The following is a 27,688-nucleotide window of genomic DNA, read 5'->3' as shown; positions in this document are numbered from 1 at the left end:
TTGGCAAACACTACAAAACAGGGCTGTGTGTGTGTGTCTTTGTGTATGTGTGCATGTGTGTGTAAGGTTGCACTCCTCCTGTGGAAACTCATTTTTTGAGCTCTCCTTTCATTTTTTATATTTTATAGCTGTATTTCTCAGCATCTGTAATAGGTGAGAATTTCCCTTAATTCTACAATACATTGACATTTTCTCATCCAGTAAACAAAATGTTTTTATTTTATGTCTTCTAGATTTGGATTCAAGGTGTGAAATAATCAGTGATGGGAAAAGGCACCTTTATAGGAAACACTCATCTGTTACTCTCCATCAGAGAATTCATAATGGACAGAAACCATACGAGTGTAAGGAATGTCAGAAGGCCTTTAGTCATCTTACGGAACTCATAGTACATCAAAGAATTCATACTAGTGAGGAACCTGATCAACGTGAAGAGTTTGGGAAGGCATTTAGCCATCTTACAGACCTTAGAGAGCATCAGAAAATTCATGCTCGTGAGAAACCTTATGAATGTGAAGAATGTGGGAAAGTCTTCAGTTATCCTGCAAACCTTGCTCAACATGGGAAGGTTCATGTTGAGAAACCCTATGAATGTAAAGAGTGTGGGGAAGCTTTTAGGACTAGCCGTCAACTTACTGTACATCATAGATTTCATTACGGTGAGAAACCCTACGAATGTAAGGAATGTGGCAAAGCCTTTAGTGTGTATGGACGACTTAGTCGACATCAGAGTATTCACACTGGTGAGAAGCCCTTTGAATGTAACAAATGTGGGAAGTCCTTTAGGCTCAAAGCAGGCCTTAAAGTACATCAGAGTATTCATACTGGAGAGAAGCCACATGAATGTAAGGAATGTGGAAAGGCCTTTCGTCAGTTTTCCCACCTTGTAGGTCATAAAAGAATTCATACTGGAGAAAAACCCTATGAATGCAAGGAATGCGGTAAGGGCTTTACATGTAGGTATCAACTTACTATGCATCAGAGAATTTATTCTGGGGAGAAACCTTATGAATGTAAAGAAAATGGGGAGTCTTTTAGTAGTGGCCATCAACTTACTGCACCTCATACATTTGAAAGTGTTGAGAAACCTTATAAGTGTGAGGAATGTGGGAGAGCCTTTAGTGTGTATGGACGACTTACTCGACATCAGGGTATTCATAGTGGTAAGAAACCCTTTGAATGTAACAAATGTGGGAAGTCCTTTAGGCTCAATTCATCCCTTAAAATACATCAAAATATTCATACAGGTGAGAAACCCTACAAATGTAAGGAATGTGGGAAGGCCTTCAGTCAGCGTGCACACCTTGCCCATCATAACAGAATTCATACTGGTTACAAACCCTTTGAATGTAAAGAATGCGGGAAGTCCTTTCGTTGTGCCTCATATCTTGTCATACATGAGAGAATTCATACAGGAGAGAAACCCTATGTATGTCAAGAGTGTGGGAAGGGTTTTAGTTATAGCCATAAACTCACTATACATCGCAGAGTTCACACTGGTGAGAAACCTTATGAATGTAAGGAATGTGGGAAGGCCTTTAGTGTATCTGGACAACTTACTCAGCATCTGAGTATTCATAGTGGTAAGAAACCCTTTGAATGCAACAAATGTGGGAAGTCTTTTAGGTTCATTTCTGTACTTAAAGCCCATCAGAATCTTCATAGTGCTGAGAAACCCTACGAATGTAAGGAATGTGGCAAGGCCTTTCGTCATGCCACAAGCCTCATATATCATGACCGAACTCATGCTGGTGAAAAGTCCTATGAATGTAAAGAATGTGGGGAAAGTTTTAGTCATGCTTCACATCTTATTATTCATGAGAGAATTCATACCGGTGATAAACCCTATGAATGTAAAAGATGTGGGAAAGCATTTCGCTGTGCCTCATATCTTGTTAGACATGAAAGGGTTCATGCTGATGGAAATCCCTATATGTGTGAAGAGTGTGGGAAAGCTTTTAATAGTAGCCATGAACTTAGTATACATCATAGAGTTCATACTGGTGAGAAACCCTTTAAATGTAATAAATGCAGAAGGTCCTTTAGGCTTAGATCCATTCTTGAAGTACATCAGAGAATTCATATTTGATAGAGAAACTGTGGCATATACAGGTAGTAAAGAAAGCACATTCTGTCAATTGATTTGTCCCAATGAACAATTTGAAGACAATGTGGAATGGCTTTGAGATACAGTTCAGTTTTTGTTAGGCATCAATTTGTATTGGTGTGAACTTTTCAAAATGTAAATATGCAGTTTCTTTGGTAAGAACTGTGTTAACTCAGATTCAGAGAATTTATTACATTTTTTTTAATAACATAAGAAAACCTTTTCTGATATTCCTCTAGTTTTGGATTGCCAAAATAATCAGAGGAAAACTGAGAGAATGTAGGAAACCATTCTTTATACTTGCATGTAAACATCTTGCAGCAACAATCATTTATTGTTAAACCTGGGAAAAGCCATTAAACAGGAAACCTCTGTCGATATAAGCGACGATGGGAAAGGCTATTTAGCCATCCTGCATATTTAATGCTCATGATCGACGTCCACTTCTTATAGCTGGGATGATATGGGGGAAGATACTTATCCCTTCTGGGGATCATATATAAATGGTAATAGTAGTACCTACAGTATAGTGCTGTTAGAATTACATGAGTTAGATGTGAAAGTCAGTGGAAGCAGGTGTGAGAGGGTCCCACAGAAGAAAACATGGCTGCCAAAGTGTTTTGAGTCCATCGGCAAGTTTGGCCTGGCCTTAGCTGCTGCAGGAGGCATGGTGAATTCTGCCTTATATAATGTGGATGCTGGGCACAGAGCTGTCATCTTTGACCGATTCCGTGGAGTACAGAGTACAGAACGTTGTGGTAGGGGAAGGGACTCACTTTCTCATCCCATGGGTACAAAAACCAATTATCTTTGACTGCTGTTCTCAACCATATAATGCGCCATTCATCACTGGTAGCAAAGATTTACAGAATGTCAACATCACACTGTACATCCTCTTCCAGCCCATCACTAGCCAGCATCCTCTCATCTTCACCAGCCTCGGAGAGGACTACGATGAGCCTATGCTGCCGTTCATTACCACTGAGATCCTCAAGTCACTGCTAGCTTGCTTTGATGCTGGAGAACTAATCATTCAGAGAGAGCTGGTCTCCAGCCAGATGAGCAATGACCTTATGGAGTGAGCAGCCACCTTTCGGCTCATCTTGGACGACATGTCTTTGACACATCTGACCTTCGGGAAGGAGTTAACAGAAGCAGTGGAAGCCAAACAGGTGGCCCAGCAGAAGGCAGAGAGCGCCAGATTTGTGGTGAAGGCTAAGCAGCAGAAAAAGGTGGCCATCATCTCTGCTGAGGGTGACTCCAAGGCAGCTGAGCTGATCACCAACTCACTGGCCACTGCAGGGGACGGCCTGAGCAAGCTGTGCAAGCTGGAAACTGGAAGACATTGCATACCAGCTCTCACGCTCTTGGAACATCATCTGCCTGCCGGTGGGGCAGTCCGTGCTCCTCCAGTTGCCCTAGTGAGGGCCCAGCCTACCTGCACCTCCGTGAGGCAACTGGGCCACAGCCCCAATGATTTGTAACACCACCTTCTGCCCTCACCCCAGAAATCACTGAAATTTCATGATTGGCTTAAAGTGAAGGAAATAAAGGTAAAATCACTTCAGATCTCTAAAAAACAAAAGAAGAATTACATGGGTTAGTACATGAAAAAATTATGGTAAACTACATGGAATATACTGTTACGTTCAATAAACATTAGCTTCTGTATATAATAATATCATTACTTGTTATTTTTAGTGCATTTTGATGAGATGAAAACCATTAACCATTCACATTTAATGAATTCAAAAAAGTTTCATGGTTTTAAAATTTGAATTCATTCTGGGTAAACTTAATAAGTAAAAACTGTAAGAGGGCTTTCATTCCGATATGTTTAGGTAAATCAGACACTTAATCCTGGAATGAAATTCAGGTGTAAGCTGGGCAGTGTGGCTCACACCTGTAATCCCAGCACTTTGCGAGGTCAAGGCAGGTGGATCACTTGAGGTCAGGAGTTCAACTCCAGCCTGACCAATATGGTGAAACCCCATCTCTACTAAAAACGCAAAAATTAGCTGGGCATGGTGGCACACTCCTGTAATCCCACCTACTCAGGAGGCTGAGGCAGGAGAATTGTTTGAACCCGGGAGGCAGAGATTGCTGTGAGCTGAGATCATGCCGCTGCACTCCAGCCTAGGCGACAGAGCAAGACTCCATCTCAAAAAAAAAAAAAACCTGCTTGAGAAAGCTCAATGCTGTTCTGAAAACATACTGTTCCAGCCAAAACCTGAAACTAGTGATAGATCCTTAAGCCCCCTCTTGAAGTAGTTACTTTGGAAGCTTGCAATTATAAATCATTTCTCTGCCCCTTTGAGATGTAAATCTACCACCAAGAGCTGTCTCCTCAGAGCTGAGTTTGAAATGCAAACATTCAGACAGCCACCTCTTGCTCCAACCTCTTAGTTCCTATGGGAGTGTAAGGGCCTAACTTTGGTGGCTGTCTTGCTCCAACTTTCACAACTATCTCAGTCATAAAGATACAAGAAATTTGTTTCTACTCTGGATAAATATCAATTAGTAAAAAAAAAAAACCTGATGCCTTAGTCATAGGGACCAAACTCCCCCTTAACACCTTTCAGTGTCTCCTTTAGTACACCCCAGCATTTTCAACAACTGATTTTTGTTCCCCAAAGTGGAGCTCAGTTTACACCATATTCTGTTCTCTAATACAGTAGTTATTACTGAATAAAATCTGTCTTTACTCCCTTTTACTATTGTCTCACTTTGTTTCTTTTTCTTTTCTTTTTTTTTTTTTTTTTTTTTTTTTGAGATGCAGTCGGGCTCTGTGGCCCAGGCTGGAGTACAGAGGCCATGATCTCGGCTGACTGCAACCTCTGTCTCCTGGGTTCAAGTGATGCTACTGCCTCAGCCTCCCGAGTAGCTGGGATTACAGGCATCGCCACCACACCTGGCTAATTTTTGTATTTTTAGTAGAGACAGGTTTCACTATGTTGGCCAGGCTTGAACTCATAACCTCAGGTAATCCACCCACCTCGGCCTCCCAAAGTGCTGGGATTACAGGTGTGAGACACCACACCTGGACTGTTTTCTCTTTTCTTTGAGACGGAGTCTCACTCTTGTCACCCAGGCTGGAGTGCAGTGACGCAATCTTGGCTCTTTGCAACCTCCGCCTCCCAGGTTCAAGTCATTCTCCTGCTCAGCCTCCTGAGTAGCCGGGATTACAGGTGTAGACCACCAGGCCCAGCTAATTAAAAAAAAAATTTTTTTTTGTAGGCATTGGGGGGGGGTCTCACTATTTTGCCCAGGCTGCTTTTAAATTTCTGGCCTCAAGCAATCCAGCTGCCTTAAGCTCCCAAAGCACTGGATTACAGGCATGAGCCTCTGTGCCCGGCCCCACTTTATTTCTCTTTGACGAAACCTAAACATTCTGTTTATTTGAACACCACTTATACTTATGTCAATGTTCTGAGTAAATGTAAATGAATACTGACAAAATAATAGTATAACATTAGAGAGGTGTTTGTTTGTTTTTTGAGACGGAGCCTCGCTCTGTTGCCAGGCTGGAATGCAGTGGAGGCATGTGCCACCACACCCAGCTAATTTTTGTATTTTTAGTAGAGACAGGGTTTCACCATGTTGGCCAGGATGGTCTCCACCTCCTGACCTCGTGATCCGCCCATCTTGGCCTCCCAAAGTGCTGAGATTACAGGCATGAGCCACCACGCCCAGCCCAGAGAGGTTTTTTAAACAAAGCAGATATGTAACTGATATCTTGTATTTTAAAACTAAGAAAGCATATGAAATTGAATGCATTCTGTAAGGAGAGTCAGAGTATTGATAAATTTGGACTTACTAAAATTCCTGGAGTAATGACTAAAAGAACCTACAAACTATTGAGAAAATTGGAATAGTAATACATCAACCCAACATAAAGAAAGGAGAAAAAATGGAAACATGCAACAAAAAGAAAACAAATTAAAATGCCAGGAGCTCACGCCTGTAATCCCAGCACTTTGGGAGGCATAGGTGGGAGGATCGTTTGAACCCAGGAGTTCAAGGCCAGCCTGAGCAACATAGGGAGACCCTGTTTTTAAAAAGTAATAAATAAGTCCCCGAAGCAGGGAAGGAAGGGCAAGATGGTTTACATCTCAAATGCACAAGTGTTGGACAGCTGGAGTCAGTTTCTATGGAGATTATCTTTGATAACAGATTTCTTCTGGGGAATAGCTGAGTTTGTGGTTTTGTTTTTCAAAACTCTGCTTCAGCAAGATTTGAAAAAAAGCAGCAGCTATGGAAACTCATGTGATTCCAGATATGGTGGTAATGGAAGAGGGCCACTGGGAAACCCTCCCGGAAGCATGGGTCCAATCAATCATCCCAGTGGCCCCAGTCCTCCAATGGCTGGTGGATGAGGAAGGTAAATGTCTGCTCTAAGAAGCAACTGGACGTGCGCATTCATAGCAGAAGGAAACCATCAAGAAGTGGAGTACTGACCATGCTGGGGCAGTAGATGAAAGTGTCTGTCTAAACAATGACTGCTCTGTGTTCTCACAGATGAATGAGGTCATGCTGGGAATTCCCTCTGCAGGGAACTGGCCTGACTGACGTGCAGTTCCACAAATGCACGTTTGTCTCATTATCTTTTTAGTATAGTTTATTAAAGTATTAATATAGTTTTGTTGTTGTTGTTGTTGTTGTGGTTTTGAGACAGTCTCATTGTGTCGCCCAGGAGAGTGCAGTGGTGCGATCTCGGCTCACCGCAACCTCTGCCTCCCGGGTTCAAGCGATTATCCTGCCTCAGCCTCCCGAGTAGCTGGGACTACAGGCACACGCCACCACGCCCAGCTAATTTTTTGTATTTTAGTAGAGACGGGGTTTCACCGTGTTGCCCAGGCTGGTCCCGAACTCCTGAGCTCAGGCAATCCACCCGCCTCGGTCTCCCAAAGTGCTAGGATTACAGGCGTGAGCCATCGCACTCTGCCTCCTCATCTTTAAATTTACAAAAAGATTGAATACGAAGAAAATAAATAAAAGCCTGTGTATTTAGCAATAAAAATAAATAAATAAACGTAATAAAATGGCAGCGTTAAATCTACCAGTGGCTATATTAAATGTAAATAAATTAAATACTCCAGTTAAAAGAGACAGACGTTCGGGGTGTACTTAAAAGCCACCGTCACACACGGTCTTCCCACTGCCCTGTTCACATGCTCAGCCCCTAACAGCATTGACTTTGGAACTACGCACCTGGTGCAGCCCTGAGCCTCCCAGGGCTGAGCACCGCGCTTTGAGCAGCTCTCATAATGCGTCCTCCGGACGGGAAGCGGCTGCGTTCCTGCGCGAAGCACGTCTGCCGCGAACGCCTCTGGGAAATGTATTCCGGGCTACGAGCCCAGAAACATGGCGGAACCGGTTGCTGGGAGGTTTCATGAATCTTCTTAGCTGTCCCCCGACCTAGTTGCTGGCACAAGCTGCGCCCGGAGACGTGGGAGCGTTCTCTTGTTTTCCGAGTGCACAGACTCATCAGGTCACAATTTATGCTTTTGTGACGCGGTGAGTTCAGCCACTGATTCCTAACGGTTTAGAGTGGGGAGGTTGTGCTTGGGCGTCCTGGACGCTGGCCTGCCTGGTGGCTGTAGAGGACGCGACGGATCCCGGGATGGGGCTGGAGGTTTGCAAGAGTCCATCCGAGGGGATTCTGGCTGCGAGTGTGACAGAGTATGTGAAAGCCGCATGGAGGATCTGATTGTAGTGCGAGCGAGAGTGAGTGCCCGCAAGGGATCGTCACCTGAGTGAGAGTCTCGGATTCACCGCCTCTTACCTTCCCTTCTTCGACTGTAAAATGGTGAAAATAAGGGTGCTTCTTCCAGGACGTCAGTTTACTCGAAAATCTGGAAAAGAAAAGGCTAAATAATTGATCTGATAAATATTATAAAACAGGATTTCTGTATAAAATATAAATTTATTACTGTATAGTATGCCAAATCAGTGTGACTTTTAAATACAGGAAGAAATATTTTAAGGGAACTTATTTTGTGGGACTTCTGCTTTTGCGTCAGACCCTGAGTAGAGTAGGTATTTATTCGGTTGCTTAGGGAGCACAACAGATTTGAGAAGCCTCGGATTAAAGAATGATTTATGAAGCCCCGTTGACTACCGTGGAGAGATCATCATTTGGGGTTCAAGATTCCAGGTGAGGCGCTATAACTCCACTTTCTGAAGAGCAAACCTTGGCTCAGAGAAGTCCTGGAGCCTTTTAAGGCACATGAATGAAGAAGAATTTTTCTAATTCTTTACATTTGGGAGGCACAAATTTTTTTGTAAGGTCACATCTATGGTTATACCAGGGATTCTAGTCTTTGATTTTAGAACAGTGGAACTAAATATTTTTAGGTCACAGATGTATACAAAAATGCTCTTATCAGGTAGGATATTTAAGGGCTCAGAGGTTATCTCCCAGGAGCCAGTTAAGGGCCAGTTCTTTCTTTGGAACGTGCAGGATTTGAGCAGTCCAGGTGTACTGAGTTACCTGTCCACACACCCAGGCCTTGGCTTAGGCTCTCTTATAGCAAAACTGTCTGAGCATCTGCATTCAATATGACATTTATATGACAGAAACAGCAAAAGTATCAGGATGCAGATGGCTATCATTTCAAGGAGACTGTATGGAGTAGCAGTGGGATTTAAAGAAACAACTAACCTATCTGATAAAGGCATTACATGCATTCTCATATTTTTGTATTAATTTGATTACTCATTTCCCTCCTTGAATCTACTGTTATGTGCCACATGATAAAGTTGTACAGAACTATTGAGCGTAGAAATTAGCTGATGGTTAGCTAAATTCTCCCTCAAACCAGTCTTTTTCACTGTTACTTCATTAGCCAAGTATGGTGGTATATGTCTGTAGTCCCAGTTACTTGGGAGGCTGAGGTGGGAGAATCCATGAGCCCAGGAGGTCAAATCCAGCCTGGACAACATATCAAGACCCCATCTCTAAAAATAAATAAATAACATTTTGAAAAAGATTGAAAGGTAAAGTTTCAGTTTCTTGTTTAGGGATCATTCCTGCTTCTGTCACTTGGCGTTACAATCATGGTCCCAGGGCCACTGCATCAGGTAGGAAAAAAGAAAGTTGAGGTTATTTGGAGAAGATCTGTGTAACTGTGCCAGCATTCTGCCACACACCCTCTCCTCCTAATCGCCCAGGACAGTAGAGGAATCTATCTAGTGGAGACTATCTTTGGCTTTCCCCATCTTGAGAGTAAGCACACCCTCGTGAAGGAGTGCGAGCCAGGCCATACTTTACTTTCCCTTACTTTAGCCAACAACTCTCTCACTCTCCTATTCTAATTGTCTACTGCTTTGAGGATGATATGCAACATGGTATGTCCAAATGATGTGAGAACTCTTTGGACATTGTTGGACACTGTGGGGTGTAAAGTGTTTCCCTTGGTCTGAAGAAATATAACACAGTAATGCCAATTGGCACGTTTCTATTCAAGGTGTTTTATAGTATTTTGAGCCTTTACATCTACCATAGGTATGCAAAAGCCCAATCCAGGGTAAGTGTGTCTATCCACTGCCAGGGTCCTTTTGTAGGCTCCTAGGGCTACCAGTGGCCATCGGATAGAGTCTACATGCTATGCTGCCTCTCTGTGTGGGCCTTCCCTGCTGGAAATCAGTCCTAATTTGTTCCTCAGGTTCTGATGTTATCATTATTATCAATGTAGTATATTGTTACACTTAGGACCAGCCTCAGGTCCACGCTTTCCTAATCAAATTGTAATAGTAAGCTAGTGAATTCAAATAACCTGTGAGAATACAGTAGCTATAAATTGGGATCTTCCTCGCATGAAGGCAAACTGGTTGTCTCTTTCCCAAGATTGGGATAATGAAAAAGGCATTTGCAAAATCAGTCAGAGTACTGGTGTCCTTTAATTCGGTGGTACTACTTCATTTAAGCCTCGACAATCTACTGTTAGTCTCTCCCTTTGGCACAGATCTAACAGGGCTATTGTATAGAGGATTTGTTGGTACCAGCACTCTAGCTTCTAATATGTTATTAATAAAGTGGTAATCTCTTGTATCTACCAGGTATTCTATACAGTTTCAAATTAACAACCTATGTTGGCCAGGTGTGATGGCTCACGCCTGTAAACCCAGCACTTTGAGAGGCCAAAACGGGTGGATCACCTGAGGTCAGGAGTTCAAGACCAGCCTGGCCAACATGATGAAACCCCGTCTCTACTAAAAAAACAAAAATTAGCCAGGCATGGTGGCGCACGTCTGTAATCCCAGCTACTTTGTTAGACTGAGGCACAAGAATTGCTTGAACCCGGGAGGCAGAGGTTGCAGTGAACTGAGATCGTGCCACTGCACTCCAACCCGGGTGACAAAGCAAGACTCCATCTCAAAAAAAAAAAAAAATTAACAACCTATGTGGGCTTCAGCAATTCTATAGGTTCCTGTTTGGCCTGTCTAATAACATTGATTGAAGGACAAACTTACATGCCTTTAGTTTTAAAATACTAGGTAGGGGAAGTGTTCCTCAGTCAGACATAATACCCTTCCCCATTCAGGCAAGGAGGTGCAACCACTTCACATAAGGTCCGTTCAGACCTTCTAGTTTTCATTTACTTTCACCTTAATAACAATCAACCACTGCATCCCCATATCTTCCCAATCTAACTGTAGTCCCTATTAGGGTGTCACCAATAGATTTTGGAATCACAGTGCATTGGGCTCCATGTCAAGGAGTCCTAGAAATGTTTCTTTTCCACCCTGGTCTTAACTCATACACATGCATATAGCCTTGGTCCCAGCTTGGTTGGTCATCCTGATTAATTTGTCAGGCTGTTGCCTTAGTGATTCAAGATCAGGTTTCTCAGTGTCATCTTTGCATTTCAGCTTTTTAAGTTCCTTCAATTTAGGAGAAATAAAACAGATTTGTTTAGAGCCCTTCAGTGTCAGGTGATCAGCAAGGGCTCCTGTTGATCCACCCAACATCTAATAGTGGTGTTAAGACTGTTCTTTTTTTTTTGAGATGGAGTCTTGCTCTGTCACCCAGGCTGGGGTGCAGTGGCACAATCTCTGCTCACTGCAACCTTTGCCTTCTGGGCTCAAGTGATTCTCCTGCCTCAGCCTCTCGAGTAGTTGGGATTACAGGTGCCCACCACCATGCCTGGCTAATTTTTGCATTTTTAATATAGACAGGGTTTCACCATGTTGGCCAGGCTGATTTCGAACTCCTGACCTCAAGTGATCCAACCACCTCAGCCTCCCAAAGTGCTGGGATTACAGGTGTGAGCCACGGTGCCCAGCTGAGATGGAGTCTTGCTCTGTTGCCCAGTCTGGAGTGCAGTGGCTAGATCTTGGCTCACTGCAACCTCTACCTCCTGGGTTCAAGCGATTCTCCTGCCTCAGCCTCCTGAGTAGTTGGGATTACAGGCGCTTGCCACCATGCCTGGCTAATTTTTTTTTGTATTTTATTAGAGACAGGGTTTCACCATGTTGGCCAGGCTGATCTTGAACTCCTGACCTCAAGCAGTCCACCTGCCTCAGCTTCCCAAAGTGCTGGGATTACAGTCATGAGCCACCGCGCTCAACCGATCCCATTTCTTAAGAACCATTTTAAGGTTTTCTCACTACTTACGATAAGAGTCCCTTGATATCTCTTTCATCTTCCCCATTGTCTTGTGAATTATTCTAATTTTCTTAGCTTCTATAATGCCCATAAGGGGGAAGCTGAGACAACAAATCTGATATGGCTTCTTGGACCATTGCTTGATTTTGCAGTAGTAAAGTTTACAGGGAGTGCCCATGCAAAAGGAGTCCCCTTAATCATGGTATTTGCCTCGAACTGGGGTAAGTGCACAAACATCTGATGATCATGAAGCCAACTTGATATATCTTGAATATGTAGCATATCAGCTGCTTCATCTGGGGAGCACCACTTGGCATTTAAAGAAGGACAGTTCTCCATCTCAGGGTAAATTAATGTTATGGCAGGTTTTTTTTGCTTTTGTTTTTGTTTTGAGATGAATCTCACTCTGTCACCCAGGCTGGAGTGCAGTGGCTTGATCTTGGCTCACTGCAACCTCTGCCTCCCGGGTTCAAGCGATTATCATGTGCCAGCCTCTCAAGTAGCTGGGATTACAAGTGCCCACCACCACACCTGGCTAACTTTTGTACTTTTAGTAGAGACGGGTTTTTGCCATGTTGTCCAGGCTGGTCTCGAACTCCTGACCTCAAGTGATCCACCTGCCTCAGCCTCCCAAAGTGCTGGGTTACAGGCATGAACCACCGCACCTGGCAGTTATAGCAGCTTTGATCTAGTTGACTAGGCTAACTGTCCCCTCAACAACAATCTGCATTGTATCTGGATCATATATAGCCATCTGTGATTGTTCAGTAGTAAGCCATGGGTCTGCCTCAAAGCAAACATACTTCTCCCTTCTGCAGTATTCAAAACTGAGGAAATTGCTCCTAAGTTAGTCACTCTCACAGTCCACTTTAGTAAAGGTTCTTCAGAAAGCTGATGATACCAGTCTACAGAACGAGACCACTCTTTCACACTGTACCCCTCGTTTCAATAGTTTCTTGGTTTCACCATCTTCTCTGCCACCTGCACTACTTTTTTTTTTTTTTTTTTTTTGAGACGGAGTCTCGCTCTGTCGCCCAGGCTGGAGTGCAGTGGCCGGATCTCAGCTCACTGCAAGCTCCGCCTCCCGGGTTTACGCCATTCTCTCGCCTCAGCCTCCCGAGTAGCTGGGACTACAGGCGCCCGCCATCTCGCCCGGCTAATTTTTTGTATTTTTTTAGTAGAGACGGGGTTTCACCGTGTTAGCCAGGATGGTCTCGATCTCCTGACCTCGTGATCCGCCCGTCTCGGCCTCCCAAAGTGCTGGGATTACAGGCTTGAGCCACCGCGCCCGGCCTGCACTACCTTTTTAGTGATCAACGGTTGTGGAGTGTTTGTTGTTCCAGCACACATGTTCCCTTTGGTAACAGCTGTGAAGCTAGAGGCCATAGCTCAGGCCAGCCAATGTCTGACCTTGGTGCAATGCCAGGCCCCACTCTTACTCTCTTTTACTTTAATTTGAGCTATTGCATGTGACACACAAGGGATTCTATTTTTAGCTTGTTTCTCATTATTTTGCCTTATTTTCCTTATGTATCTAATAAGCCAACCTCTTGGAGGTCGGGTCTATCATTTCTAAGTTCCACTGGTGCTGGGCCCAGTTGTACATGCCTATAGTCCCAGCTACTCGGGAGGCTGAGGCAGGAAGATCGCTTGAGCCCGGGAGTTTGAGACCAGCCTGAGCAATGCAGCGAACCCCTGTCTCCAAACAAACAAACAAAAACCACATAAATCAATTCGATTGGTGAATTTTACTTCTAGTAAGTGATTGCAGTGCAGCTGCTGTCTCATACCAAGGGTAACTCCATAACCATCCAAGTGGCAAAGGTTCATCAATCCCACTCCCACAGTTCTTTTTTTTTTTTTTTTCCAAACAATGTTTTTGCTATGTTTCAGTGAGTCAGGATCTCTCTAGTAAATCCCACTTCGGATTTGAGGGTCTTCAAGACTGCTGTGAGACTCAATGATTCCTTGATTGGACTCAGGGTTCAGAAAAGCTGTTACACCGACAGTTGGAGTTTATTAAATTAAAAGGATGCAGATTAAAATCATGAAAGGGAAAGATGCAACAAAGTTGAGGAGAAACGAGTCAAAAAATTTCAGGTGTCCCATCAGAGTGGAGTTGATGGAGATGTCCTTAATTCTTCTAGCCATGGTGTGTGACAACATGTGTGAAGGTTTGCCAGCCAGGGAAATGAAACTTACCCAAGCCGTGGTGTCCAGGGTTTTTTGTTTGTTTGTTTGTTTGTTTTTTGAGATGGAGTCTCACTCTGTCACCCAGTCTGGAGTGCAGTGGCATGATCTTGGCTCACTGCAACCTCTGCCTCCCAGGTTCAAGGGATTCTCCTGCCTCAGCCTCGCGAGTTGCTGGGATTACAGGTGCCTGCCACCATGCCCAGTTAATTTTTGTATTTTTAGTAGAGACAGGGTTTTACCAGGTTGGCCGGGCTAGTCTTGAACTCCTGACCTCAGGTGATCCACCCGCCTCAGCCTCCCAAAGTGCTGGGATTACAGGCATGAGTCACCACGCCCAGCTGGTGTCCAGGGTTTTTATTGGAGATACTTAGAGTGTCTACCTGGCCAACATTAGTACTTAGTCTCCAGGCCCCCAGAAGTCAACCTGATAGAGCCCAAGGTCTTAGGCACACAAAAACACTCTATCAGACAGGGTATTCAAGGACACAGAGATGATTTTCCAGCAGCCCATCAAAGGCCAGTTCTCTTTTTGGAATGTGCAGAGTTTGAACTCAAAGCTTTAAGCCTGCTGAGTTAACCCTTAACTGCACAGAGGCACATGGTGTTTCATGTATTTGTAGAGCTATTGAGTTTTGTTTTGTTTTTTTTCTATTTTTTGAGATGGAGTTTTGCTCTCGTCACCCAGGCTGGAGTGCAGTGGTGCAATCTCAGCTCACAGCAACTTCCACCTCCCGGGTTCCAGCAATTCTCCTGCCTCAGCCTCCCGAGTAGCTGGGATTACAGGCAAGTGCCACTAAGCCCAGCTAATTTTTGTATTTTTAGTAGAGATAGGGTTTCGCCATGTTGGCCAGGCTAGTGTGGAACTCTTGGCCTCAGGTGATCTGCCCACCTCAGCCTCCCATGGTGCTGGGATTACAGGCAAGAGCCACTGTGCCCGGCCCAGTTTCAATTTACATTGTTTACACTGTTTGCTTCTCAACATGTTCTGATTAATAGAAATTTCCCACAGTGGCAGGATGTTGTATCCGCCTCACAGCACAGGACTGCTTACCAATATGTGTGTGTATTCATTTCCTTATTGCCCCTTCCTGTGTTATAAGTTTCCAATTTCAACCTATTGCTTACTATAGAATGCCTTCCAGGAAAATCCTTTTTTATATCCTTATCATTCACCTAAAATATATTTTCTTTACTATTACATATGTTAAATGGGACTTTTCCTTTAAGGGGTTGGTGACATTCAGGGATGTGACTATAGATTTCTCTAAGGAGAGTAGGAATGCCTGGGCCCTGCTTAGAGAGACTTGTACAGAGATGTGATGTTGGAGAACTACAGCAGCTTTGTGTCACTGGGTAAGATCACCTGTTCCCTATAATTCAGAAAATGTTCTCTCCATTGGGAATTATAGGGCTGCATTAAATATCCAAATTTCTGTTCCATTTTCCAAAAAAATTGGTTTGAGTTTTGTTTTCTTGGAATAGATTGCTTCTCTCAGGCACCTTCATATTTCCTGTTCTTCACTGACCTTCCCTCTTTCTCTGGGCTCCTTATGTAACTGCCTTTTTTCTTGATTTTTTTTTTTTTTTTTTGAGGCGGAGTCTCGCTCTGTCGCCCGGACTGGAGTGCAGTGGCCGGATCTCAGCTCACTGCAAGCTCCGCCTTCCGGGTTTCCGCCATTCTCCTGCCTCAGCCTCCCGAGTAGCTGGGACTACAGGCGCCCGCCACCTCGCCCGGCTAGTTTTTGTATTTTTAGTAGAGACGGGGTTTCACCGTATTAGCCAGGATGGTCTCGATCTCCTGACCTCGTGATCCGCCCGTCTCGGCCTCCCAAAGTGCTGGGATTACAGGCTTGAGCCACCGCGCCCGGCCTTTTTCTTGATTTTTAAGGAGCTAGATGATGGTCGAGGGACATTTATATAATAGCCTGTAGGATTTAAGACATGATGGTTCATCTAAAATTTAGTAAAACACATACCCTGTTATTTTTATGTTTGAAAGCTACATTCTCAGAATTTGATGTTTCACAGGAAGATACATTGATTCTGTCTTGTGGCTGCTTGTTTTTCTTACCCAAATAAGTAGAGATAGAGCCCATGTAGATTTAAATTTAAGAACTTTCCGCCTCATTTGTCTCTTTGTTCCTTGTGCTCCTTCGGTCAGCTTAATGTGAATGTATTCTGACGTCTTCATCATTCTTTTACCCAAAAGCTTTTCTGGGGCCCATTTTAAAATTTTATTTTATGTATTATATATTTTTTTGAGTCAGGGTCTCACTCTGTTACTCAGGCTAGAGTACAGTGGCATGATCGTGGCTCACTGCAGCCTCAAACTCCTGGGCTCAAGTGATCCCCTCACCTCCGCCTCCCAAGTAGGTGGGACTACAAGTGTGCCACTGTGCCCAGCTAATTTTTTTAAATTTGTGTAGAGATACGGTCTTGCTATGTTCCCTAGGCTTATCTTGAACACCTGGCCTCAAGTGATCCTCCTGCCTTGGCCTCCTAAAGTACTAGGATTACAGGAATGAGCCAGTATGCCCAGCCAAAACTTTCTTTTTTTTTTTTTTTTTTTTTGAGACAGAGTCTCGCTCTGTCACCCAGGCTGGAGTGCAGTGGCGTAATCTTACGATTACATTAAAGTTAAGTATTTTTGGCAAGAATACTACAGAAATGATGCCTTTTTCAGTGCACTGTATCAGGACATAAATAATGGCCAATCAAAAACAGTATCTTGTTTTGATGCTTGAAATGGTATCCTCTAGGGTTCCATATAGTAAAGCCACTATTTTTACCTTTGCAATCAGTAAGTAACTTGTAAAGAAATTTGAAGTTCTACAAATAGCCTGTTGCTCATGACATTTTTATCACTTTAGTTTCATCAATGATTCCTGCAGAGAATAGTTATGGTTATTACTTTTTTGAGACAGGGTCTTGCTCTGTGACTCAGGCCGGAGTGCAGTGGCATGATGATGGCTCACTACAGCCTTGACCTCCCGGGCTCAAACAGTCTTCCTGCCTCAGACTCCCAAGTAGCTGGGACCACTGGCATGTGCCACCACACCTGGCTCTGACAGCAGTTATTTACTCTGGTGTTTGCCAAATTATGATTTTCTGTTTCCATCAGTCTTCAGAGGAACTTGAATTTGCTTTAGGTTAAACCGTTCTAAAAGGAAACATTTTTTGGTTTGTTTGTTTGTTTCGAGACGGAGTCTCGCTCTGTCGCCCAGGCTGGAGTGCAGTGGTCGGATCTCAGCTCACTGCAAGCTCTGCCTCCCGGGTTCACACCATTCTCCTTCCTCAGCCTTCGGAGTAGCTGGGACTACAGGCGCCCGCCACCTTGCTCGGCTAGTTTTTTGTTTTGTTTTTGTTTTTTCTGTATTTTTTAGCAGAGACAGAGTTTCACCATGTTAGCCAGGATGGTCTCGATCTCCTGACCTCATGATCTGCCCGTCTTGGCCTCCCAAAGTGCTGGGATTACAGGCTTGAGCCACCGTGTCCGGCCTATTTATTTATTTTTAATATCCTAATTCTTTGAGCAGGACTTGCCATTTCTAAGCCATCAGTGACTTCCCTATTGGAACAAGGGAAAGAACCCTGGATGGCTGGGAAAACAGGATGGTATCCAGGTGGGTAAGGGTGTTGGGGTACTTCCAGCAAAAGTACATTTTAGGGAAGCCCAAACTGGTCAGAGTGGTTATGTCTTTTGTTTAAGATATGGTGTGGAAACCTTCCCTCAGAGGCCCAAGGTCTTGGGAGAAAAAGTTTGACAAATGGGAAGTATTTCAAATATTTACAAAGAACTTTTTTTTTTTTTTTGGTAGCAGATGTATTGAGGTATAATTGACATATAATGAACCAGCTATGCTATAAAGTATATGGTTTGACAAATTTTGATGTGTCAAATGGTATACTTTATATGTATACATGTTTGCTCATGAAACCACCATAATTAAGATACAAAACCTATTAATCACTCCCATTGCTTCTGATCTAAGGAAAAAAGACTTCAATATTTTATTATTATTATTATTATTATGAAACAGAGTCTCACCCTCTTGTGCAGGCTGGAGTGCTGTGGCGTGATCTTGGCTCACTGCAACCTCCACCTCCTGGGTTTAAGTGATTCTCCTGCCTCAGCCTCCCGAGTAGCTGGGACTACAGGCATGTGCCGCTATGTCCAGCTAATTTTTGTATTTTTAGTTGAGATGGGGTTTCACCATATTGGTCAGACTGGTCTTGAACTCCTGACCTCAAGTGATCTGCACACCTCAGCCTCCCAAAGTGCTGGGATTACAGACATGAGCCACTGCACCAAGCCAGTATTTTTTTTTACTGACTACGATATTTCTTGCAGATTTTTGGCTGATGTCCTTTACTTGAGAAAGTAAGTTCCCTTCTGTTCATAGTTTGGCAAGAATTTTTATGATGAATCTGTGTTGAATTTTGTTAAAAGTATTTTCTGTTTTTATTCAAGTGATCATGTCATTTGACTTTTAAAATATGTTAATATGTTGAATTACATTAATTGATATTCAAATACTAAGCTGACTTTTTCATGAGGTAAATGCCATTGGATGTTGTGTTATGGATTTAATATATATATTATTGGATTCTATTTGCTAGTATTCTAAAAGGATTTTTGCATGATCATTCATGAGGAAAATTTGTAGTTTTTGAATGCTTTTTTGGTTTTAGTTGCAGGGTAGTGCTGGGCTTCTGTAATTAGCTGTGAACCATTTCTATACTCCAAAAGATTTTGTGTAGCATTGGTATTATTTCTTCTTTGACTATTTGATACGATTTGCCATTAAAGTCATTGGGCCATGTTTGTCCTTGGGGCAAGGTTTTTACTATAAATTCAACTTCAGTGATAAATATACAGCTATTTGTCTGCCTGCTTTCTTTCCTTCCTCCCTCCCTCCCTCCCTCCCTCCCTTCCCTCCCTCCCTCCCTCCCTTCCCTCCTTCCCTCCTTCCCTCCCTCCCTTTCAGGGTCTTGCTCTGTCATTCAGACTGGAGTGCAGTGGCATGATTACATCTCACTGCAGCCTCAACTTTCTGGGCTCAGCCTCCCATGTAGCTGGGACTACAGGTGTACACTACCATGCTGGGCTAATTTTTGTATTTTTTATAGAGATAGGGTTTCGCCACATTGGCCAGCCTGGTGTCAAAGTCCTGGGTTCAAGTGATCCATCTGTCTTGGCTTCCCAAAGTGCTGGGATGACAGATGTGAGCCACTGCACCTGGCTTGTTTTACTTATTTTTTCTTGACTGATCCTTGGTAGTTTGTGTCTTTCAAGGAATGTGTCAATTTTCTCTAACTTCTTATACTTCTGGATATTAAATGGTTCATAATATTTTCTTATGTAATTATGTTTATTACTTTTATTTATGTAGGATTTATAATTAGAAACCCCTTTTGATTCCTGATATTTGTGTTTTTCTTCTTGTTTTTTATTGGTAGTTTGGCTCCAAGGTTTATCAAGCTTGCTGTTCTATTCCATAAACCAGTTTTTGACTATTAATTATCTCTGTTATGGTCAGTTTTCTCATTTATTGATTTCTGCTCTTACCCTTACTATTTCTTTACTTCTACTAATTATAGATTTACTTTGCTCTTCTTTTCTTTTTTTAATTTTTTTGGGATGGAGTTTTGCAGTTGTTGCCCAGGCTGGAGTGCAACGGCGTGATCTCAGCTCAGTGCAACCTCTGCCTCCCGGTTTGAGCAATTCTCCTGCCTCAGCCTCCCAAGTAGCTGGGATTACAGGCACCCACCACCACATCCAGCTAATTTTTATATTTTTAGTAAAGACAGGGTTTTACCATATTGGCCAGGCTGGTCTCAAACTCATGACCTCGTGATCCACCTGCCTCGGCCTCCCAAAGTGCTGGGATGACAGATGTGAGCCACTGCACCTGGCTTGTTTTACTTATTTTTTCTTGACTGATCCTTGGTAGTTTGTGTCTTTCAAGGAATGTGTCAATTTTCTCTAACTTCTTATACTTCTGGATATTAAATGGTTCATAATATTTTCTTATGTAATTATGTTTATTACTTTTATTTATGTAGGATTTATAATTAGAAACCCCTTTTGATTCCTGATATTTGTGTTTTTCTTCTTGTTTTTTATTGGTAGTTTGGCTCCAAGGTTTATCAAGCTTGCTGTTCTATTCCATAAACCAGTTTTTGACTATTAATTATCTCTGTTATGGTCAGTTTTCTCATTTATTGATTTCTGCTCTTACCCTTACTATTTCTTTACTTCTACTAATTATAGATTTACTTTGCTCTTCTTTTCTTTTTTTAATTTTTTTGGGATGGAGTTTTGCAGTTGTTGCCCAGGCTGGAGTGCAACGGCGTGATCTCAGCTCAGTGCAACCTCTGCCTCCCGGGTTTGAGCAATTCTCCTGCCTCAGCCTCCCAAGTAGCTGGGATTACAGGCACCCACCACCACATCCAGCTAATTTTTATATTTTTAGTAAAGACAGGGTTTTACCATATTGGCCAGGCTGGTCTCAAACTCATGACCTCGTGATCCACCTGCCTCGGCCTCCCAAAGTGCTGGGATTACAGGCATGAGCCACCTCCCTGGCCTACTTTGCTCTTCTTTATCTACTGTCTTGCAGTAAAACCTTAGGTTGTTTATTTTATACCTTTTTCTTTTCTAATATAAGCATTTAATTAAGCTATAGGTTTCACTGTAAATGTTAGCTTAGCTATATAACATACATTTTGCTGTGCTATACTTTTATATTGTTAATTTCTAAGTATTTTCTAATTTCCATGTGTATTGTTTAGTTTTCAAGTATTGGGGGACAGGTTCCAGATATTTTAATAATTTCAAACTGAGTTCCATTGTGATCAAAGAAAATATTCTATGTGACACTGATCTTTTTTAGTGTATTGAGACTTGTTTAGTGGCCCAGCATATGGTCTATTTTGAATGTGTATAGGTATTTGAAGAGAATGTACATTTTGCAGTTTTTGATATTGTGTTTTGTATATATCAACTAGTTGAAGGTGGTGGACAGTGTTACTTATATCCTCTATTACTTTACTCATTTTCTGGGGGAGGGGGATGTTCCAGTTGTTCTATCAGTTATTGAGAGATGGTTGCAAAATCTCCAACTATGATTGTAGAATTATCTATTTCCTATTTTACTTTTGTCAATTTTTGCTTCACATATTTTCAGGCTCTGTTATTCTGCACCTAGACATTTCTGACTGCCAAGTCTTCCTGATGAGTTATTGTAACTCTTTTATCATTATGAGAAAATTATCTTTGATAATATAGAGTAACTGGAAGTCTGTTTTATCTGATATTAATATAGCCATTCCAACAATTTTTTTCTGCAAATTAAATGCCAAGATTTGAAAGTTATCTAAGCCATTTCTTGCCTAAGGGCATTATTATCTGTTTGACTGCTTCTATGAAGTTTTATTTCTCATAAAAGAGGAAAACATGATGTTTATTTTCTTTCAGATGTGCTGTCTAGGTATGACACCAAGGAGTTACCTCTTAAAAATGGCACTTTTGAAAAAGAATTGTTAAAATGGAAAATAATAGAAAGAGTCAGAAGTTCTTGCCTCAGGAATCTTGTTTTGGAAATGATTGGAAATGCAAAGGACTCTTTAAGAGACAACAGGAAACTAAAGAGGAATATTTCAGGCATGTAACTGTGCCAGTTGAAAAAATATTATCTGAATTCATCCAGCCTACATCTTTTCTTCTAAATCAAATAATTCATACTGGAAAGAAACTCTCTGAACATAAAAAATGTGAAAATCTTACTCAACAGGGAAGAATTTGTGTCAGTGACAAGCTTGATGAAATGTGTGGCAATGCCTCTGTATTTTACACAAATCATATGAAACGTCAAATTTTACTGCAAAGAAATGCAATATATTTAAAGAATGTGGCAAAGACTGCTTGTAACTTTCAACTAACTCAATATCAAATAAGTCATGCTAATCAGAAACCCTATGAATGTCAGATATGTGGAAAGCCCATAAGAAAGCATGCCCACCTTACCCAACATAATCAAATTCCACTGGTGAGAAACCATATGAATGCAAAGAATGTGGGAAAGCATTTATCTATTGTTCAACATTGATTCAACATAAGAGAACTCATACTAATGAGAAACCCTATGAATGTCTGGAATGTAGAAAGATGTTTAGGTGGAGTGCACATCTTATTCGACATCAAAGAATTCATACTGGTGAGAGATCTTATACATGTAAGCAATGTTGGAAGGCCTTTGCTTCTGTTTCTGATTTTAATAGACATCAGAAAATTCACACTGGTGAGAGACTTTACGAATGTAAAGAATGTGGGAAGGCATTTAACAGTTGCTCAACTCTTATTCAGCATCAGAGAATTCACACTGGTGAGAAGCCCTTTGAATGTAAGGAATGTGGCAAAGCATTCAATAATTACTCAACACTTACTCAACATCAGAGAACTCATACTAATGAGAAATCTTATGAATGTCAGGAATGTAAAAAGGCTTTTAGGCAAAGTACACATCTTACTCAACATCAAAGAACTCATACTGGTGAGAAACCATATGAGTGTAAGGAATGTGGGAAGGCTTTCACTTGTGCTTCTGACTTTAACAGACATCAGAGAATTCACACTGGTGAAAAACCCTATGAATGTAAACAATGTGGTAAAGCCTTTAATAATTGCTCAGCTCTTATTCAACACCAGAGAATTCACACTGGTGAGAAGCCTTATGAATGTAAGCAGTGTGGGAAAGCTTTTATATCCTGTTCAACACTTCTTCAACATCAGAGAACACATACTAATGAAAAACCTTATAAATGTCAGGAATGCAAGAAGGCCTTCAAGCAGACTGCACTTCTAATGAGACACCAGAGAATTCACAGTGGGGAGGAACCCTATGAATGTAATGAATGTGGGAATGCTTTCATTTGTTTTTCTGATTTTAATAGACATCAGAGAATTCACAAAGGAGAGAAAGCCTATCAGCGTAAAGAATGTGGGAAGGTTTTTAATAATTATCCAACTCTTACTCAACATCAAAGAATTCATACCAGTGTGAAGCCCTATGAATGTAAGGAATGTCGAAAGACCTTTACTTGGCTTTCAAACTTGAATAAACATCAGAGGCCAGGCGCGGTGGCTCACACCTGTAATCCTAGCACTTTGGGAGGTCGAGGCAGGCAGATCACAAGGTCAGGAGATCGAGACCCTCCTGGGTAACATGATGAAACCCAGTCTCTACTAAAAATACAAAAAATTAGCTGGGTGTGGTGGCAGGTGCCTGTAGTCCCAGCTACTAGGGAGGCTGAGGCAGGAGAATGGCGTGAACCCGGGAGGCGGAGCTTGCAGTGAGCTGAGATTGCGCCACTGCACTCCAGCCTGGGCGACAGAGCAAGACTGTCTCAAAAAAAAAAGAGAATACACATCAGAGAATTCACACTGGTGACAAACCCTATGAATGTAAAGATTGTCAGAAAGCTTTTCTTTGTTATTCAACATTTATTCAACACTATAGAACTCGGCCGGGCGCGGTGGCTCAAGCCTGTAATCCCAGCACTTTGGGAGGCCGAGACGGGTGGATCACGAGGTCAGGAGATCGAGACCATTCTGGCTAACATGGTGAAACCCCGTCTCTACTAAAAAATACAAAAAGCTAGCCGGGCGAGGTGGCGGGCGTCTGTAGTCCCAGCTACTCGGGAGGCTGGGGCAGGAGAATGGCGTAAACCCGGGAGGCGGAGCTTGCAGTGAGCTGAGATCCGGCCACTGCACTCCAGCCTGGGCGACAGCGAGACTCCATCTCAAAAAAAAAAAAAAAGAAAAAGAAAAAGAACTCATACTAATGAGAAACCATATGAATGTCAGGAACGCAGCAAGGCCTTTAGGCAGAGAGCACATCTTACTCAACATCAAAGAATTCATACTGGTGAGAAACCATATGAGTGTAAGGAATGTGGGAAGGCCTTTGTTTGTGTTTCCTACTTTAATAGACATCAGAGAATTCACACTGGTGAGAAGCCATATCAGTGTAAAGAATGTAGAAAATTCTTTATTGATTGTTCAACTCTTATTCAACACCAGAGAATTCACACTGGTGAGAAACCCTTTGAATGTAGGAATGTAGGAAGGCCTTTAGGCAGAGGGCACATCTTACTCAACATCAAAGAATTCATACTGGTGAGAAACCTTATGAAGGTAACGAATGTGAGAAGGCCTTTTCTTGTCTTTCACAGCTGAAAAAGCACCAGAGAATACATACATGAAGGGATAAATCTTATGTATTTGAATAGCATCTTTTTATTTAACAATCCTTACCTAACATTACCAAATTCACATTGTGAGAAACTTCAGAAATATAAGAAATGTGGGAAACACTTTCACCTGTCCCTCAGCTATGCTTTTTCATAACGGAATTTGTACTGGTGAGTGTAAAGGTAAACTGAGGCTGGAGCCAAACCGGGAACAAAGACACAAGGCAAATGGCAGTGAGAATAGCCTTTTATTAGGGCTTGCGGGCGAGGTTCCTCGGTCTTGAAACTACTAGGGCAGGAGTTGAGTAAGGGTCATGAGGAAGGGGTCTTGGGAAACTGTCAACCGAAACTGCTGTTTACGAACTTGTGGAATGCAGGTGAGCTGCAGGTCATGGGGGAGTGTGGTTGCCCAGCCGGAACTCTGACGCATGTAAGTCTGCGGGTGTGTACAAGGGTGAAGGGAGTCTCGAACAAAGGGCCTGCTACGCCGGGTGGCGCCGCCATGTCGGGTCTAGATCCCTGCCTAACAGTGAGAAGCCTTATGAAAGCCAGATATGTGTAAAGATCTACTCTCACAATATACTCAACATTATATAATATATAGTGTGACTCATATAGGAAACGCTTGATTTTAAAATTATCAATTATGGAATAGCAAACAATCTGTAAGTGAAGAAAATCCAGTGACTGTAAAGTTTTTGCCTCATAATTCACAATTTATTAAGCATCAAATTTATATGGGAAAAATAGAGTATCAATTACTAATAAAAACAGTATTACCACCAAAATTATATTTGACTTATCATAGAGAATAACATATAGAGAATAATCATGTTGACTTTGTGAATGTAGAAAAGTTTATCTATAATATGAATCTTTTTCAGCATCATTATACTTTCACCAGTTTCCACGTCTGTTTTATTACCAAGTAATTTAAACTTTGTATACTTCAGATTACAAATTTCTTACATTGTGATAAGGTTATTGTGAAGATTAAATGAGTGTATCCAAAGACTTTTGGAACAGTTATTGGTAAATAGAAACTATTCAGTAAATATTGGCTGTCATGATGATCACCTTCATTACTACTCTTGGAATATTTATATAAGAACATTTAATTATGCAGATTTTATTAATATAATGAAATCCACCATCACAATTTCTCTGATTGCAAATCTATGATAATTTATTCTGGAATGAAAATTATTAGAATATAGTGAGTATGAGGAAACATTCATTTAAATTTATTTTAGTTGAATCAGAAAATTCACTCTGGAAACACTAAATGGATGTATTAAGTAAATTTTTTAGATTAAAGTTGATATGAGAAGTGATATATCTGAAGCAAGTTTCAAAAGGCAGTGTACATTTTCTGACAATAACTCAAGACAGGTTGGTGTGGTGGCTCACGCCTCTAATCTTAGCACTTTGGGAGGCTGAGGCAGGTGGGTCACTTTAGGTCAGGAGTTCGAGACCAGGCTGGCCAACAAGGCAAAACCCCATCTCTACTAAAAATACAAAAATTAGGCAGGTATGGTGGTGTGCACTTGTAGCCCCAGCTACTCGGGAGGCTGAGGCAGGAGAATTGCTTCAGCCTGGGAGATGGAGGTAGCAGAGAGCCGAGATCTCACCACTGCACTCCAGCCTGGGCGACAGAGTGAGACTTTATCTGAAAAAAACAAACAAGACAAGTAGATACAGAAGATGAATTTTTAAAATTTGCAGTTTATAAACACCACCATATATAGTTCTTGGATTAAGTGAAAAATGCTGTCTGAAATAACAGGCTATTTAGATATGAAAGATAGTGAGAGTGTTGCATAATAAAACCTGAGGTATGTGGCTCATTTGAATAAATATTCAAGCAGAAAATTAACAAACCCAAAATTAACACTGGAAACGTATTATGTAAATCAATTTGTTTATTCAATGAATTTGAATGAATTACTTAAAAAGAAAAATTAATGAGCTAAACTGAAAGTGGACTTTATCTAAAAGTGGTTTGAAACAACCTGTAATATAGACTAGATTTGCCAGTTATGATTGAGGTAAGTAAGATAAATGACATAAATGCATCAGTGCAATTGGGAACATGGAAATTGTATAGGCATTTTTAATAGTATGAAATGTTTTGTTTAGTATTTCAATTAAATTTAAAACATCTATGGTAAACTTCATTTTATAGGAATATATAAGTATGTAAATGTTTCTAGTTGGTTCACTGAGGCATAGAAAATTTGAATGAAGCCAAACTTGAAGCTATGGAAAGTCTGAATGAAGCCAAAATGTGAAAACTTTACTCCACAAGGAAGAATCCATGCCAGTGATAAGCTTAATGAAATGTGTGGGAACACCTTTACATTTTGCACAAATCATATGAAACATCAGAGAAATTTCACTGGAAAGAAATGCAGAGAATATAAGGAATGTGGCAGAGACTTTGATCATAACTTTCAGTTAACTCAGTATCAAGTAAGTCATACTAATCAGAAACCCTATGGGCCGGGCGCGGTGGCTCAAGCCTGTAATCCCAGCACTTTGGGGGGCCGAGACGGGTGGATCACGAGGTCAGGAGATTGAGACCATCCTGGCTAACACGGTGAAACCCCGTCTCTACTAAAAAATACAAAAAAAAACCTAGCCGGGCGAGGTGGTGGGCGCCTGTAGTCCCAGCTACTCAGGAGGCTGAGGCAGGAGAATGGCGTAAACCCGGGAGGCGGAGCTTCCAGTGAGCTGAGATCCAGCCACTGCACTCCAGCCTGGGCGACAGAGCGAGACTCCGTCTCAAAAAAAAAAAAAATTAGATATGGGGAAAGACCTTTAGAAAGGCCCTTCAAAAAATTATGCCTTCAAAAACACTGAAAAATTAATCAAAGATACTTATCTTTAAAAACTATTACTTAGGCCACGCATGGTAGCTCACGCCTGTAATCCCAGTGCTTTGGGAGGCAACGGCTGGTGTATTGTTTGAAGGCAAGAGCTTGATACCAGCCTGGGCAAGATAGTGAGACCTCGACTCTATTAAAAAAATTTTTTTGGCCAGGCATAGTGGAGCAGTTCCTCAGTCTTTTTTGTCATTTGTGACATTGACATTTTTGGAAAATACTGGCCATTTGTTTTATAATGTATCATTCCATTTGAGCTTTTCTAATGTTTCCTATTAGATTCACATTATGTATGCTTTGGCACCCATATACTATACTACATTATACCATACTGTACTATATACACAGTGCTTTTCCATTTTATTTTAGTTTTTATTTTTGAGATGGAGTTTTGCTCTGTCGCCCAGGCTGGAGTGCAGTGATGCGATCTCAGCTCACTGCAACCTCTGCCTCCCAGTTCAAGCAATGCTCCTGCCTCAGCCTCCAAAGTAGCTGGGACTACAGGTGCACACCACCATGCCCAGCTAATTTTTGTATTTTTAGTAGCGATGGGGTTTCACCATAGTGGCCAGGCTGGTCTCAAACTCCTGACCTCAGGTAATCTGGCTGCCTCGGCTTCCCAAAGTGCTGGGATTACAG

At 41.9% G+C, this 27,688-nt stretch overlaps 3 protein-coding genes and 2 pseudogenes across 8 annotated transcripts in view; all 5 read left to right on the top strand.

The window, feature by feature from the left end:
• Positions 1 to 3,786, top strand: part of ZNF607 (zinc finger protein 607) — a 46,255-nt gene extending 42,469 nt beyond the window's left edge. For 4 of the 5 annotated variants that reach the window (XM_033226031.1, XM_033226033.1, XM_033226030.1 and 1 more), the window contains exon 5: positions 234 to 3,782. In XM_033226031.1, coding sequence (XP_033081922.1) covers positions 234 to 2,089 — 1,856 coding nt within the window. In that variant the 3' untranslated portion in view covers positions 2,090 to 3,782. Of the gene's footprint in view, positions 1 to 233 lie in introns of all 5 variants that reach the window. The other variant, XM_033226034.1, reaches the window with a different exon arrangement.
• Positions 2,537 to 3,782, top strand: LOC117092454 (annotated as a pseudogene). The gene has a single exon (XR_004440820.1). The product of XR_004440820.1 is annotated as a prohibitin-like (transcript).
• Positions 3,787 to 6,207: 2,421 nt separating the features above from the next.
• Positions 6,208 to 6,616, top strand: LOC117092455 (annotated as a pseudogene).
• Positions 6,617 to 7,658: 1,042 nt separating this feature from the next.
• Positions 7,659 to 23,035, top strand: ZNF781 (zinc finger protein 781). The gene is given in 4 exon segments (XM_033226041.1): positions 7,659 to 7,789; positions 21,391 to 21,953; positions 21,956 to 22,185; positions 22,187 to 23,035. Coding segments are annotated over 3 exon segments (1,314 nt in total). The 5' UTR covers positions 7,659 to 7,789; positions 21,391 to 21,460; the 3' UTR covers positions 22,778 to 23,035.
• On the top strand, positions 22,777 to 24,542 carry LOC117093545 (zinc finger protein 383-like). Its single transcript, XM_033228868.1, is given in 3 exon segments — positions 22,777 to 23,047; positions 23,723 to 24,025; positions 24,028 to 24,542. Coding segments are annotated over 3 exon segments (723 nt in total). The 3' UTR covers positions 24,177 to 24,542.
• The last annotated feature ends 3,146 nt before the right edge of the window (positions 24,543 to 27,688 follow it).

Source organism: Trachypithecus francoisi, unplaced genomic scaffold (assembly GCF_009764315.1).
Source record: "Trachypithecus francoisi isolate TF-2019V2 unplaced genomic scaffold, Tfra_2.0 Lachesis_group12, whole genome shotgun sequence".
Classification (NCBI taxonomy): Eukaryota; Metazoa; Chordata; class Mammalia; order Primates; family Cercopithecidae; genus Trachypithecus; species Trachypithecus francoisi.
Note: the sequence above shows the minus strand (reverse complement) of the source record. Positions and strands in the feature narration are given on the sequence as shown.